At 37.5% G+C, this 15,495-nt stretch overlaps 1 protein-coding gene across 1 annotated transcript; it reads right to left on the minus strand.

Moving 5' to 3' along the window:
• Window positions 1–490: 490 nt before the first annotated feature.
• tnfrsf1a (tumor necrosis factor receptor superfamily, member 1a) lies at window positions 491–10,057 on the minus strand. The gene is made up of 10 exons (XM_036584497.1): window positions 9,884–10,057; window positions 8,261–8,375; window positions 7,127–7,256; window positions 6,631–6,759; window positions 6,370–6,516; window positions 5,426–5,507; window positions 4,609–4,670; window positions 4,086–4,234; window positions 3,217–3,328; window positions 491–2,995 (listed from the first exon to the last, which is right to left on the minus strand). Exons 2-10 carry the CDS (start codon window positions 8,324–8,326, stop codon window positions 2,706–2,708), a joined length of 1,167 nt encoding a protein of 388 aa, XP_036440390.1. The 5' UTR covers window positions 8,327–8,375; window positions 9,884–10,057; the 3' UTR covers window positions 491–2,705.
• Window positions 10,058–15,495: the final 5,438 nt, after the last annotated feature.

Consider the following 15,495-nt stretch of genomic DNA (forward strand, 5'->3'; position numbering starts at 1 on the left):
TGCTAAAGTCCTGTTTTTGGTTCATCTGACCATAGCACCCGGTTCCACTGAAAGTTCCAGTCTTCAGGTGCCTACATTTCAGGATGGACAACAGCAGAAGCTTTATTATGGAAATCCTTCTGAATAGTTTGTTCGTTAGAAGGTGGTGTCCAGTTTTGGACACACTGTGCTCCTTCTCAATCATTCCTTCTCACTGTGCACTGGGGCATAATACTTGCTTCTTCATCCAGGCAGGTTCATTACAGCTCTAATATAATGAAACTTAATTATTGTCTTAATAGTGGATGGTTGTGTTTAATAGGATTTTTCTTTGTCATTTGTTGATTTATGAAAATTAACAACCTTTTGTCTCTGTTTATTCTCTGATCTTTCCTCTGTTGATGGGTGACTAAGGGTGTTTGGCCTGCATGCCACTTGACGAGAGGCCCTATGACCACTTAAGAGTCTGTAAAGCCTCAGATGTGATTAGAAAAGGTGAAATATGCATGAATATACGTCAATCACATTTTATTCACAAGAATTTCTAGGGGGTGCCAAAATTTTTTATAAAGCTTTATTTATCTTTGGATATTTTGCCTTACTGGACAGTAATGTTTTCAGTGCAATATCAAAAGCTGATAAAGAATAAAATCTCTTTACAGGCTCATATTTACAGAGTATAATTCTGGAGGGTACTGTGAATAGTTTGATCAAAAATCTAGAATTTCCATTTGGACTACCACACATGTGACCAATAAATGAGGAATCTGAGTTCACAGACAGCTCCAAGCCTGCACTTGCTCCAACAGGCCTGTTTTATAACAAGATCAACATGGATCTTGTTTCAAAATCACTGTCTGGTGTTAGTGTTCAGTACAACATGTGCTGTAATGCTTTTAGTTGAGGAAATTTTTACAAATGTTACTAGTTTATACTTAAAGAATGGCTTATGCAATATGTTTTTGTCAGAAAATGAACGACAATATCAGTACCGAAGTAAAGCATTTTGGACAGGAGGTTTGAGGAAACATTCTCCACAGTTTATGCTGACTGATTTCTATTTGCTTTCACTTCTTGTTATAATCAGGGTAAATTTAAACATTTCTTGGTAGCCACACTCTGAGTATGTGTCAAAGCAAGTACATTTGATTTTTGGTCAAACTATTGCTGTTTTTCTATAAAGGTATTATTTACATATACAAACAGAACCCATACACTTAATCAGCCATACCTTTGAAATTATGACATTATACAAAACTTTACATAGGGTAAGAAATCTGATACATGACCTGTTGATACAGAAATACATAAAAAAATCATAAACACGTTAGATTAAAAATCATACACACATCAAATGTCCTCTTGGTAAATTAGTTAAACAATCAGTATTACACTGTTTTTTTCTGTACATAAAAAAATCCGAGAGTTTAAAGTTGTTCGGAGGAATTCATTTGATGACATTAAAAAGTCAATACAAAAATATAATCTTTCAGATTGAAACATTAATGCTAAGCAACTGCCAAAATAGAGGAAAACAATAAAATGGATTGTTCCGTTACTAAGACTTGATAGAGATTTTATGCTCAAAGCTGCTCTAAAATACTACATATACACATATGACTGCACCCATCAACTGAACTCTGGTTTATTTAGCCAAGTAGTAAAAAAAACATTGTGCTATTTTTGACTGATATGTTACTTGGCAGCCACAGCCTACTGTTAATGAACTAAATTGCTTGATGGAAGAATATCTCATTGCAATCAATTTTACTAATAAATTATTTATTGCACATTAGTGTACTTTAATATATTCTATTTAGTCACTGTTTATAGCTTCACATTGTTCCTAACAACACTCTTTAACCATGGTAAAAGTACAGTAGGCCTAAACGCACAATCTCTCTGCTTCAACGCAAATTATATAAAAACAGGCATCCAAAAGAGGCATCATCCAGTTACCTGAATTTTTTGACCAACAGAACAGAAATGTTTTTGAAAAGAGGATTAAAAAACGATACACATGGTGGTACAGGACGTAACTCTATCACCATGCCTATTTTAAAACATCTGTGTTTATATAATTTGTATCACTCATTTGTTAAGTGTTTCCATTATTTTGGCAGGTACATGTGGGTTGTCAACTAAACTCACCAAGTTGCAGAAGTACATACAAAATGGTTATAAAATATAAGGAACAACATAGCACAAAAAATTCCCTGTTCATAAGAAAAACAAAATCCAAGGTGGCCTCAAAGTTAGTGTGGTTCCTTTATACAGTACAGTCCTGACCAGTCATTCAGACCATTCTTTTTAAATAACCCACAGGAAAACACTGGAGCCCTTTACAAAACTCCACCTCTTTGAAATATGTGTATAACAAAGCTGGTGGTCAATGGATAATGATCCAAATAAAGGCACTTGGTGCAACAAAGGCTTTTCTGTAAGTTAAAGTTACAAACTACAATGCTCTCATGCCACCTTAGAAACTCAACACAAATATAATGCATTTTATAAAAGCTAATAGAGTCAATGCAGCTCTGCCACACTGTCTTGTGCATTGTTTAATAGTTTGCATAAATCATGTATAAGTCGTCATAGTTGGAAATTATGGTGAATGTCTCTACTAATGCCCTGTTTTTTCCCATCTTCGTGTGAACCACAGCAAGCACATCTGATTGGATGAGTTGCATGTAAGCATATAGCTCGTGTGTGATGTGAGTGAGTGTTTAGGCCTCAGTGGAGTACTTGTTCTCGATGCTCTCTGCACAACCATTCAAATTCATGTCCTTTAGTCTGTCTACAAACTCCTGCAGGAGTGGCCGTGGCAGAATGTTTTTCCCTCCTCCGGAAGCATTATCACTCCAAATCTTTAGCATCTGGTACTGAGCATCGGCAAAAGCATGGTTATCTCGCTCTGCCCTGTCGATGTCCTGCTCAGACACGTTCAGACGACGCACCAGTTCCTTAAAACGTTTGACAGGGACTACTTCCAGCACAAAGTACATAAATTCATGAGCTAGAGAGAGAGAGAGAGAGAGAGAGAGAGAGAGAGAGAGAGAGAGAGAGAGAGAGAGAGAGAGAGAGAGAGAGAGAGAGAGAGAGAGAGAGAGAGAGAGAGAGAGAGAGAGAGAGAGAGAGAGAGAGACATGAGGCAAGTATCAGACAGACAAGAACACTAGAACAGTAATGCTTACTTCAGTTAATTTCAGTATGAACAGACAACACACAGATACATACTTCTGATCTCTCTGGGGACACAGTCTGGTAATGCTTGGTCCTGCTCATGTTCCACAGAGTGATTAGCCAGTGGGACACTTTCCTCATCTTTGATTTTTGTAGGCACTTGAGTCTTTGGGCAGAATATATATTTAAAAAGACTGTTTACATCAATAGCAGTATATATATGTATTAACCTTATGACTGTCACAGCTACTTAATTAAACTCAGTTGCTGGATACAAAAAAAGTGGCTTCTTGATGTACATAAATATATATATATATATATATATATATATATATATATATATATATATATATATATATATATATAACCCTAATCTCACTCTTAAACTTAAACCTAATCCTCACCCAGCTCCTAAACTTAACCCTGGTACTAATCCTAACCCTGACACTAATAATCAACTGACTTTCAACAGATAGTTTGTTAAATTTAAAACTGCCAGCGAAAACTGAATATCTATACGATAAACTGGGGGCTATCCAAATAAAGTAACACTGTCTTTTTAAAGGCTTCCTCGTTCATCTTCATCCTGTAAAGTATTTAGGAGTATCTGAAGGGCTACATGTGGCTTGTTATTGTTCATATCAAGGAAAATTGAATTTCCCTCTTTTTCAGAAATAAAAGAACTTAAAGTAGCATGCAGGATTAAAAAGAGGTTAGACAATGGTCATGCCAAAAACAAAACAAAAGAAAAATGTTTTTGAGATTTGTGTTACATGGCCTTTTTTAAAAAACTTTTTAAAAAATTAATTATTAAAATATCCAGCAGATTACTTGATTACTAACACAACAACTAGTGACAGTCCTTTTCAACATACATTTCAATATAAATTGGAGTAGTTTTTGCCACCATGTCGTCACACTACCTGTTCTGTGGTGTCTTTCTCAGGATCAGGTGATTCTGACTGATTTCGCTTCTTCTTCCTCCACTGTCTGATTCTCAAATACGCAATAAAAAGAATCATAAAAACTGTTGAGGCCAAAATTGGAATGATGACTACTGGTAGTTCAGGATCTGAAAATGAAAATAATTCAACACTTGTCATATTATCACAAAAAGTGTTAACTATGTTGTAAGCCTCAAAAGGAAGGCACAACTTAGTAAATTCAGGAGAGATTAAACTCAAATAATGACTACACAATCAAGCCATTAAGTGCTTTTGTGCAGGAAAGTTCCACTGATTGTTCATCTTTGTCTGTCTGCCCTCAAGAACTCAAGACAAGGATTTAACACATTTCTCAGGTATACAGCTTGATTTCATGTAATTAACTTTGTAAATGTTAAAAAAAGATTATAATTCTTCCCTGTCTATCTATTACACATACAAACACTTGCACAGTACTTGATAAAGGAGAGAGAGAGAGGGAGTTCAGTGTTGAGCATCAGACCTGGTTCAGGACTAACAGACGGAGTGGGGCTGGTGCACAGGTCTCGACACTTCTCACTGCAACTGGAAAAGAAAACCAGATACTTTTCAGCACCACTGCTCGTTACACATTACACTCCATTAGGATTTTATCCTTTCTACACTCTAACCTCTTTACAAAACCACAGTCAAAAAGGAAAGATATGTGCAAACATCATTTTTTCTTTGGTGAACAACTTTAAATGTATTTACATGCTAGAAATGTTTATGCTCATGCTCAGGCTCTCACTGTTTCACTGCTTGTATGAATACTTATCACAATGGAGACTAGCTCGGTTCCTGGACATCAAAACAGAACACCTTGCGGTTATGTTCAGATGGTCATGAAGACTGTCATAGGTCCCCATAATTGTACTTGATCTATGACTGTCACAATAACTCAATTAAACTCTCTATCACTGGGATTAACCAAGAAAAAATGTGATTAAAGGCGTGTTCTTGATTAACTGCCATTAGTTGACAGTTTGCAAGATGTGAATGCATAATTCTCCTATTGGTTCCTCTTACAGTGAAAAAACAGAGCCTGTCAGACTGAATTATATGAATATATATTCAACACAGTGTTTTAATAGAGTCTTTTAAAAGGCTTCATTGTCCAATAAAATACTTTGGACTCTTATTTCAGTGCTTATATCTCATTTATTCAATAACACTAATCAGTAATCAATATCAGTAGATTACTTGATTGGTAATATAATAGTGAGCTTTAGTTTGATCCATTTACTACATTATCACTCAATCAAAATAAAAGTCTCTGATCAGTCAGCTACAATACTCACCCTTTACAAAAAACACAGGTAGTCTTGTTTAAGCGGTAATGGAAATCTTTGCATTCACACACTGTGTTGTTATTCCTGGAACCTGAAAAAATAATGGAACATCACCATCATTGATCATAATAAAACTGTGGCCAAAAAGTGATATGAACAAAAAAAAACTCAATATACGAACCATTCTGCTGAATTATTTTAAATCACAGTGAAAAAAAAGAAAAGAATTAAGAATTTACACTTTAAATATGTACAATGATTGTTATGATCTTATTAAACCCAATGCATATATTGAGATAATAATAAGCTAAATATGTACAAAACCATCATTTATAGAGTACTTTGTATTAGTAGGTGGCTGCCTCAAACTTATGAAAATAATACTTACATTTTTTGTTGTTTTTCTTTTTATAATATTTTTAAAATAACCATTTGATTTCTTTTAAAGGGAGTTGAAAGACTTAGATTCATCATAAGTTTATATCATGGAAAACTGTCATTATCAAATACATATTTTCTGCAATTTAGTAAACTTTATGTTCTAGTGAAAACGTGTTACTATAGAAAAAGTCACTACCAAAACATTTGGTAAAGTTTTGATAGTGTTTGTTTAGGTAGCGACAAAATGGAATGCTCAATCAATTATTTAAATAAAATCAACATAATTAAGGGGTATAAGGTCATTCAAAACAAAATGATTTTAGTCTAAAGTCCAAGTCAGCTAAAAGCTGAAATGTGTTTTGAAGTCTGACTCTAACCAATTTGGTAGAATAATCCATATATGACTGTGTGTTCGTCTGTGTGTTCGTATGTGTATGTGTGTGTGTATTAGGAAACCATTTAGTCAGCTTGTGTTAAGCTTCTGCTGGTAAGTCAGTGAGGCATCTCTTTCCAGAAAAAGAGAAAGAGGGAGAGACAGTAAGAAAGTGAGAGACTAGAAAAGAGAGACTTACATGCTTGGCTCACTCTTTCTCCAGCTCCACACTTTTTGCAGCGTGAACATGACCATGTATTAAGATTCACACTACTTCTGTAGTATCCAGGCTTGCATGCACACACTCTGTTTTTTTTGTGTGTACATGGTGATTCCTCAACTTCGTCTGTGAGCGAGGGATGAAAACAAATGAAAAATGGAGGAAAAAGAAAGGGGGTTAGAATTAGTTGCTTTGAAAACACAGTACATATGAAAGTACATATGAAAGGTATTACATTACTTTTCTTGCACTTGGAGCACGAAAAGCAATTTCGGAAGTAGTTTGTACTGTCAAGGTAAAATTCAGGACCGCATTTCTCACAGCTGGACCTCAGACCCTTTCCTGCGCACACATTCTTCAGTTTAAATCCTGCAGATCAAAAGACAGATGGAGCCTGAGAGTGAGGTCTAAATCTCTACAGTTTCTGTTTATTACAAAAATCATGGTGATGTTCTGTACATCTTAGAGGTACACCTAGTCAAATCTAACAAACCTAATAAAATAACCCCCATGCCAATCAGTTATCAACAAATATCAGGAAATACAGTTCAAATAAATGCAGTTCAAACAGCAAAAAAACTAAACAGTCTTTTTTTTCTCTGTCTTCTCCATGCTGACTGGATCTATCTGGAACTGGCACTGATGTTTGTTGGATGAATACTCTCCTCACCGATCACAGGCCTGAACTGTTTTTCATACTGCTTTTATGAAATGCTCAGACTTTTGGTTTCTGTACCTGGTGGACACTTGTCACAGCAGATTCCATTGTACGAGTACTCGTTCTCGGCACAAGTTTCTGTTTGGATGCTGTTGCTTCCAGTGCCGTTTTTATATTCCGTTGATGCATCTGTTTGCCTTAAAAGTGTCTTTAAAGAGGAAGGGGCATTAAATATTAAACACAGAACATTCAACTTTATACAGAATTATGTATACTGTTGTTGCGTGAATGACTTTGATCATAATCTGAAAATTAAAAGAAAAAATAGGCTGGCATCAATAGCATCAACATTAAAGGAACCATATGTAATACAGACAGCAAGCATTTAAAATGGGTAATGCTCCTCCCCAGACTCAAAACTCACGCAGGTTGCCAGGTTAAGGACACTTAACCTACATGAACGAGTGCAAGATGAGTACAGCATTAAACTTTGACAATGGCAAGTGATGACGAGTTCTACACTGTAAGTTGATCAGCTAATGTGTACGTTTGCAATGTTTTTATTGTTTGCAAATTAAAACCAGCACATAGATTTTTTAATAACTCTGTCAGTGTTAGTTAGATACATGGTTGGCTATGCACGGTAACCAAAGCTAACCCCGTTATCCCAAAAACAAACGCCAACTGCTCTGAAAATACACAGTCTGGAGTTAGCTGAAGCTAAACCTGTTCAGGAGAAAATTAGCCAACTAGTCCTTCTGACTAGACCAAGTCCTTCTGGGCTCTAAGTTGTCTCCATCTTTCAAATGTATTGCTAATATTTACTCATGGTTCACTACATCTCTTGTCATGGAGCTTTTTAGAAGGATGCCGAAGCTTTTTAGAGCATGTTGAATCTAACATTATCTCTGTTGATCCAGCTTGTTTGCTTGCTTCTATGGCTGCAGCATGCTGTTTGCCTGCCAATTTGTTTCATATCTGGCAACCTGGGTTGTCAGAATGGTCCAGGGAAATGGGCAGTGGGTGGGATCACAGGGCAAAACACAAAAGACTTTCTACTCCAGAACAGAAATTTCAAAGGAGAACATACTGGCTGTAGCATTGTTGTTGGAGAAGCCAGTATTTCAACTTAGCATGAAAGACACATCATAGTCATTTTATGATTTAGTACGATAAATATATTACACACTGTTCCTTTAAGTCACTTCTTACCAAGAGAAATAAAAGGTATGGCACGCATGTCCTCCTCCACTTGCTTCTGTTATGCCCAGTGTCCATCCTAGCACGAGGATTTAGTTCTCAATCCATCAGAGAATGCAGAGCAACACTGAGCAGACACAAGGACAAGGACAAGAACGTGGTGAGAAATGAACCTTTTCTGCTAAACATCGCATTAGTAAGAGTGCTGAGACTCTTCAGCTGAGTGGTACTGTGTTATGTTGCTTTTGTCAGCCAATGAAAACAAATGTTTGCGTGCTGAATGTGAGTAAGAACTGACATCACTGTCGAGCTGGCTGCATTCTTAAAACTGAAAGCATCATTACATGTCCAGAAGAACTATTATATGTCCCGAAGTATTCAGTCAGCCCTTCTAATCAGTGAATCCAGCTACTTTAGGGTGCACCAATTGATCTCCACAGAAACACACTAACAAACAGAATGGAACACTCTGGAGCAGCTGCACATGAGCCTAAAATCACCAACACCAAGTGTTGATAAAGGGATATAAAGTCTCCCAACACTGGGCTGTGCAGCAGTGGAACTGCATTCTCTGGAGTGATGGAGCTCCATCCAGTATCAGTACCAGTACCATCCAGTTGGAGCGGAGTTTGTGATCCAGAAGTAATTATCCAACATCAGTACCTGACCTCACTAATGCTCTTGTGGCTGAATACAATCAAATCCTCACAGCAATGCTCCAACATCTAGTGTAAAGTCTTCACAGAAGACTGCAGCAAAGTGGGACAAACTCCCAATTAATACTCTGACTTCAGAAGAAATGTTGGAAAAGCAGTACAATCTACAAACCTTTAGACATACAGGCTAGAGTAAAAGAACTGCCCTACAGTGTTTGGGCTGTGGCTTTATCATGTCATTGCCTGTTTTTTGGTTTTAACATGAGCTATAGGCAGTGATTGAAATTTTTGTTTTGATTTTGGTAATGAGCTGTTGATAATGTGACGGCAGCGCCCACTTTATCTCTTAAACTGTCCCACTCAGAAAACCACCCATTAAAGACGGTGGGAGGGGGCTCTGATGCTCTGTAAACAGATGACTCACTTAGCAGACAGAATTTACAGCATATTTCAATGTAGAAATGTGGAAAACCACAATTTAAATGACTATTAGCGCGGGTGAGTGGTTTTGATGGGATTTGGAAAGACTTGGATGTTTGCTAAAAAGTGTCCCAGTCAAGGCAAATTCAAACATTAAACTGACATTTTAGACCTTTTCTGATTTAAATCAAAGCAACTACATTAGTGATTTACATATGGGAATGACATTTTCTATCGATTCTGATTTATCTTGAAGCTGCTTCCTTTTTTCCATAAAGCTTGCGCAACTTTTTTTTTTTGGCCAAGTGGCATTAACTGTATAGACTGTACAAACGTACTTAACCAACATTTACAAGCACACAAGTCAGAATTTTCTAATGTCTACGCTATTACCCTGACGTTACAACCAAACCACCAACAATAATGTAAAATGTCAAATAGTTTTCCATTTTTTTTTCTTTACTTTCGATGTCGCCTCATCGCCCACAGCCCTCGATACTGATCTAGTTTCCGTCGGTGGGGTTAAAGTTACCTTACATGACTGAAAAAGCGCCTTTACCTGCGGTCACAGACATCCAGATGAAGGAGGACTGCTAGAGCCATAGGTTTAATGCAGAGACGGTAGAATTTAATTTAAAAAATAAAAGAAAACAAACAGCCAAGGAAGTCCATTTCCTTCGATGGCACGAGGAAAAGGGAAGGCTGGCTTTTACAAGAAAAGGGCTGCTGCGTCACACGAAGCGCTCCACCTCATACATTACAACATAGCTAAAGCAGCCTGCAGTTACCCCAGAGGTCCAGCAGGCGGACACAGAGCCAGGCCTTACTCGGCTTCCAATCATTAGGATTAAACAGAGGAAAGTGCTGCAGAGAAACTGTGCCAACAAGTATACAGGAAGAAGCACATTATATGGCCAAAAGTTTGTAGACACCTGCTTATCCAACGTTTCTGAAATCAGGGGCACTGTTACCCTACAGAGCGTGAATTCCACACCTCCAAAGTTCAGTTTTAAGGCGTTTCCACACCTGAAAGTCCAAACCAAGTTCATGTTTTAGTTGCATTGTATAAATTTGATCCGATTAGTTTTGGTTTCACATTGGAATTTAGCGCACTAAAGATCCTGCCGTCATCACCTACGTGGGCTGCGTCTCCCTTTACTTGACACTGATTGGTTGTAGAGGAGCGTGCGTCTGACGTCACCGTGTTGTCAATTCGGCGGGCAGCCTTTTTCCGCTTGAATGAAGAAACATGGAAATCCTCATCCGTTTTTTTATGCCGAAACTTATACCTTATTTTCTGAGAGCATACGGATATTTGGTCTGATGTCAGACCAAATTACACTTTAATTTCGTCTCGTCCTCTCCCGTGTAGTACCGCAGCTCATTTTACTGTTCTCCCGGCTCTTTTTGTTCTTCTGTTGTTTCATGGCTGATGATAGGCTGTCTCAACTTACTGTAACTGGTCCGAAGGTCCGAACCATACAAAAAATGTGTTTTCACACTGCAAACCCACCGAACCATGGTTCAGTTCGATCCTAAACCACCTTTTTTGGTCGGTCCAAATTTCACAGCAGCTATTTTGGTTCGGACCAAACTGAAAAGTACCAACAAGTCAAGGTGTGAAAGCCCCCTTTGGATGCATTTTTGTATCTCACTGTCCAAGGAGGTGGTCCCAAAGACATTCAGTGATGTTGAGGTCTGGTCTCTGGGCTGGGCTGGTCAGTCCATTGTTCTGAGCACTGCAGCAGTTCTTTCTTTGTTTTGCAAATGTTTTTTTTTTTTCTTAGTAACAGCTTCTTGACCAGCTACACATCCTTTCAGACCCATAGTGTTGAATTGTCTCTCACAGTGGAAGGATGGACAGAAACACCTGTGGATTTTTTCAGATCTGAAGAAAGAGTGGAGCTTGATTTTCTCTTCTCTCTCAAATATGAAAGCTTCAAAGTTTTCCTACTGTTTATCTGATGGTGACAGTTTTGATGGTCTATTTTTTATTGCTTCTTCATAAAAGTGAGTATCTTTACTAACACTAGGTTCTTATAACTGACACTGAGGTAATTTTCTTTATCTGGTCTATGGTGGCCTCTAGTCAGGCGGAAGTCAAAGAGCAAAACTACTTACACAAGGTATTAGGCTATCTTTCCCCATCAGTGCACAAACAGGCCAACATCTGGCAATCTTTTTGTAGCTAGCTTTATCATGGTTTTTCTTTTCATCATGACCCTTGTTCTACTTAGTAGTTAGTACTTACAGCAGTATAATGTTAATATGGCCTTATTCTTAGCAGTGGACACATTTTTGTGTACATGAGAACGTAATCAGTGAGGGTTTGCATTCTAATCAGCTATCAACAGATATAAGAAATTACAGTATCAATGCCAAAATGTGAGTTCTGATCAGACCTGATCTGAGTAGGTTAACAGCAACACTCAGTGGATTTATTATAATAGAAAGGCCCATACTTGTAGTGTAGCATCTATAGTTAGATCAAGAAACAAGTGGATTATGAACAACACCAATCATTTATAGAATGAGTAGTAAAGAACTACAGTCGTTTGCACAAGTTTGGGCACCCCTGTATTGTGTTTTGGTGTTTTATTGTATTTATTTGAGCCTAGTTTTACATTATCATGTACTTACTGTTTTGTAATTCGGTACTGAACAGTGTTGCATTATGTAGAGTGTACGTCTCGGTCACTTATGCTCTGTGGTCCAGTAAATATAAGCTGTTTTTATGTTGCATCGAGTTCCTGGAGGAATGGTGTTTGGTCCCATTGTATACAGTGTAAGTTTTTCTTGATCTTGGCCTTGACTTGATCTATGATAGCATGCTGCTGGATCACATAATGAAACATTAACCCTTTTAGAGTCTGTAAAAACTGCTGGTTCACCCGGGCCCTGTAGACCATAGAAGAATGTTAATTATTTCATAAAACATATATGGATACCAAAAGGCTGCTACTGCTAGTATGTACATCTGCTGATCATGATGAAACTAAGGCAATGTCACTGCACAAAATAGAAGCATTTTGGTAGCAGTCATCTTCCGGTAAAACAGCTGACTTTGGTCTAATTACAGTTCTTTCTTGAGAAGTTTGCTAATTTTAGATTACATCAGAGCTATATAGTACTAAAACAGATATGCTGTATTTGAGAAAATAGCTTTGTAGATAATATGCATGGTTTCAGCAGTAAGCTGAGTATTTCTAGTGTGCATGTCTAGGCTCATGTGAGCTCGCATACATGATGACACAACATCCTGAACTCAGATGCCACATCCTGACACCTTGTACATTTTTTCCACTTCCTGTGTGACTCTGTGTCTGTAGTGATATCACACTAGTCTAGAAGTGCCAGAGGCCGGAAAAAAAAAACTGATAGGAGTAGTTATATCTTGTGTGCTTGTCTTTGTGGTCCACCACTCAAACCATATCCAGCTGAGAGAAGCTTCTGAATTAATGGCTAATGCAAACTGGTTAAGACATGTGGATGGTTAGTACAAATTGGGCATGACAACAGATGGGCTGTGGTCTCTAACTGTAAACCAGGTCAGCACGTGTGTGAGTGTCTATTATGACCCCCAGTCATGATTATTTGGCAGATCTCCCTGTGTGTCTGTCTGTTCCAGGTGTAGCCTATCCTCCAATCATTCTGTCTGCAGTTCCTATTTGGTTGAACCCACCCTCTGTTCCTGATTGGCTGGTTCCCTTCCTTGTCTCCTATAAAAGCAGTGTCAAATCCACCACTGTGCAGAAGGCTGTCTTATGTTTATGTCCCTTGGTCCTTTGATTGTTTTTAGCATGACTAACCTTTGCCTGTTTTGACTGCGATTTTTTGACCCTATTAATGTAACAAAATATTAAGGTAATTTTGTTTTGTTGGTCATGTGAAGCCATTTAAGATGTAGAGGTTTTTCAAGTCAAAGAAGTTTGCAGACATCGCAGTCTGATGTCTCTGTGGTATCACACAAACAGATTTAGATAGATTAGATATCTCTGCAAATTTGCTTCCAGCAAAACTGAGGTCAGCATATACTCACCACTACTTTTAATAGCTGTACATAAAGAGACCATGTCCTACATTTAAATTGTATATTATTTTTCCTTTGAGGTCCACTTAGAACCTTTAGACTGATCTATGTAAAATGGGCTGGTTTTGCAGCTTAGTTTCCATATATATAGACTATATGGACTGGGAAGTGATGCATTTTGATGCAATGTTTATGTATTGCATCAAACTCTTTTATTTAAAACACTAGGGGAAATTCTGTTTTCCGTTATTTAGGCACTATAACATTCACTGGCATACATTTAAAATTATACATGCATGTACAATCTGTGAGTTGCCCTCAACCCTGTCCATGCTGCTGTTGATTAGATATTATTTGGGATCTTCTCAACACAGGAGTGACACTTACATAGTAGTGGCACAGTAGTATGTGTTGCTGATATGAATGTAGGCACAACAGCAACATCGTGGAGTTTTTTTACACTTCAGTGCTAGGTTGAGTGTGGTCCACTACTAAAAACCATCCAGCCAACAGTGGTTCGGTCATCAGAAACTGACCACTGATGAAGGGCTAGAGCAGTGCCACTCAACCAAGTCCTTGGGCCTCATTTTTGCTTCTATAGCTTCCAACACACCCGAACAAGGCCAACAAGAACATGGAATGCATGCTACAAGTGTACTGGGAGCTGCATTAGAGCAAAAATATGGACAGGGTGGTGGGTGGCTAACTGTACACCGGCACGGTACTCATGCAGGGTAGATGTTTTTAACAAAGTGGTTTGTGGGTGTAAAATTAGCACAGTAAACCACACAGAAAATGGAGCTTGGCTAAAAGTATTAACTCTACTGGTAGAGCTGTATGCCAGAAGAAATAGTAATACTCTAATGGTAACCACTCTACTGGTAGAGCTGTATGCCAGAAGAAATAGTAATACTCTAATGGTAACCACTCTACTGGTAGAGCTGTATGCCAGAAGAAATAGTAATACTCTAATGGTAACCACTCTAATGGTAGAGCTGTATGCCAGAAGAAATAGTAATAAATAACAGGACCAGGATAAAAAACTGTTTAATATTCTTTTAATATTGCAAATTACAGGCAAATGCATCATCTTCCTGTTCAGGAATATCACAGTCAGGGCTTGAGCTGTAGTACCTTATACTTCACATGAGTGCAGTTTCCCCATTCATATAGGTCATTATGTATAAGTTAATATGTAGGTGTGGATTTGTAATTGAATCAGGAAAGATTTGTGATACGTTTTATGACAAAGTTCATTATATTATACATGTGCTATGTTCCATTATTAGCTGGAATTCAAAATTTTAATAATATCATCATGTTTTACACCTCCGAGGCAGGCAGGAAATTTTTATTTAGCATGTTTTGCTCCACTACTGAAACAGACCACTGACAGCCTGTGAGCACAAAATGCTGATGGTTGCATATCAATTGCAGTATAGCAATGTTAAGCCTTTGGGACACTGTCATCACCAAACGTCTGCATTTGGCAGCTTGTCAGCATGCAGCAGTCTGCAAAATCTTGAGCAAAGATATGCAGAGTCAGCAGTGACTCCATTGATGGCTGGCGATGGTCATCTGAGGTAAACAAATGTAATTAAGAACAGAATTTTCTCTACAGGCATAAAAAATGGCTCCTCTTGAAATCACTGACTGTCCTCATAATCATAAAGGTTATACTGGAAAAGTCAAAACTTTTATTTGCACGAAACACAAAATAGGTGTGCTAAAACTTGTAAATGGGTCAATGACGTATACAGATTTTTAACAGGCCAATTTTAAAATACAAAAAAATAAGAGTATCTATTGCATTTGTCCAAGCATTAAGAGTGTTATGTACACATAAATTCATATTAAAATTTTAGATTAAGTGACTTTAGTGTTTATCTAGATGATTTGGCCATGGCCTTAAAAAATGTTGACTAATTTATCTTAAAATTAATTTATTTCTTTAACATGCTTAACATTTTTTACAAGTTTTCAGTAATATAAAGTGTTTAGAAACAAAGTTTGTGCATTACTTTTGGGTTTTTGTAAATAATAATTTAATTTTCTGTAATCTCACAGGCGCCTTTTTGAATGTAGTGAACTTACTTTTATTGGTTGCACCACACGATGGTCACTCCAAACGACATGAAGAC

This window comes from Colossoma macropomum, unplaced genomic scaffold (genome assembly GCF_904425465.1).
Source record: "Colossoma macropomum unplaced genomic scaffold, Colossoma_macropomum, whole genome shotgun sequence".
In the NCBI taxonomy this organism is placed as follows: domain Eukaryota; kingdom Metazoa; phylum Chordata; class Actinopteri; order Characiformes; family Serrasalmidae; genus Colossoma; species Colossoma macropomum.

Excerpts from the sequence above, each read along its gene's own strand:
- tnfrsf1a (XM_036584497.1), bottom strand. The coding sequence starts at position 8,326 with ATGGACACTGGGCATAACAGAAGCAAGTGGAGGAGGACATGCGTGCCA. Across the intron at positions 5,508-6,369 it reads AGAAAGAGTGAGCCAAGCAT|GTTCCAGGAATAACAACACA; the intron begins GTAAGTCTCTCT and ends TTATTTTTTCAG. Across the intron at positions 3,329-4,085 it reads AGAAAGACACCACAGAACAG|ACTCAAGTGCCTACAAAAAT; the intron begins GTAGTGTGACGA and ends TTCTGCCCAAAG.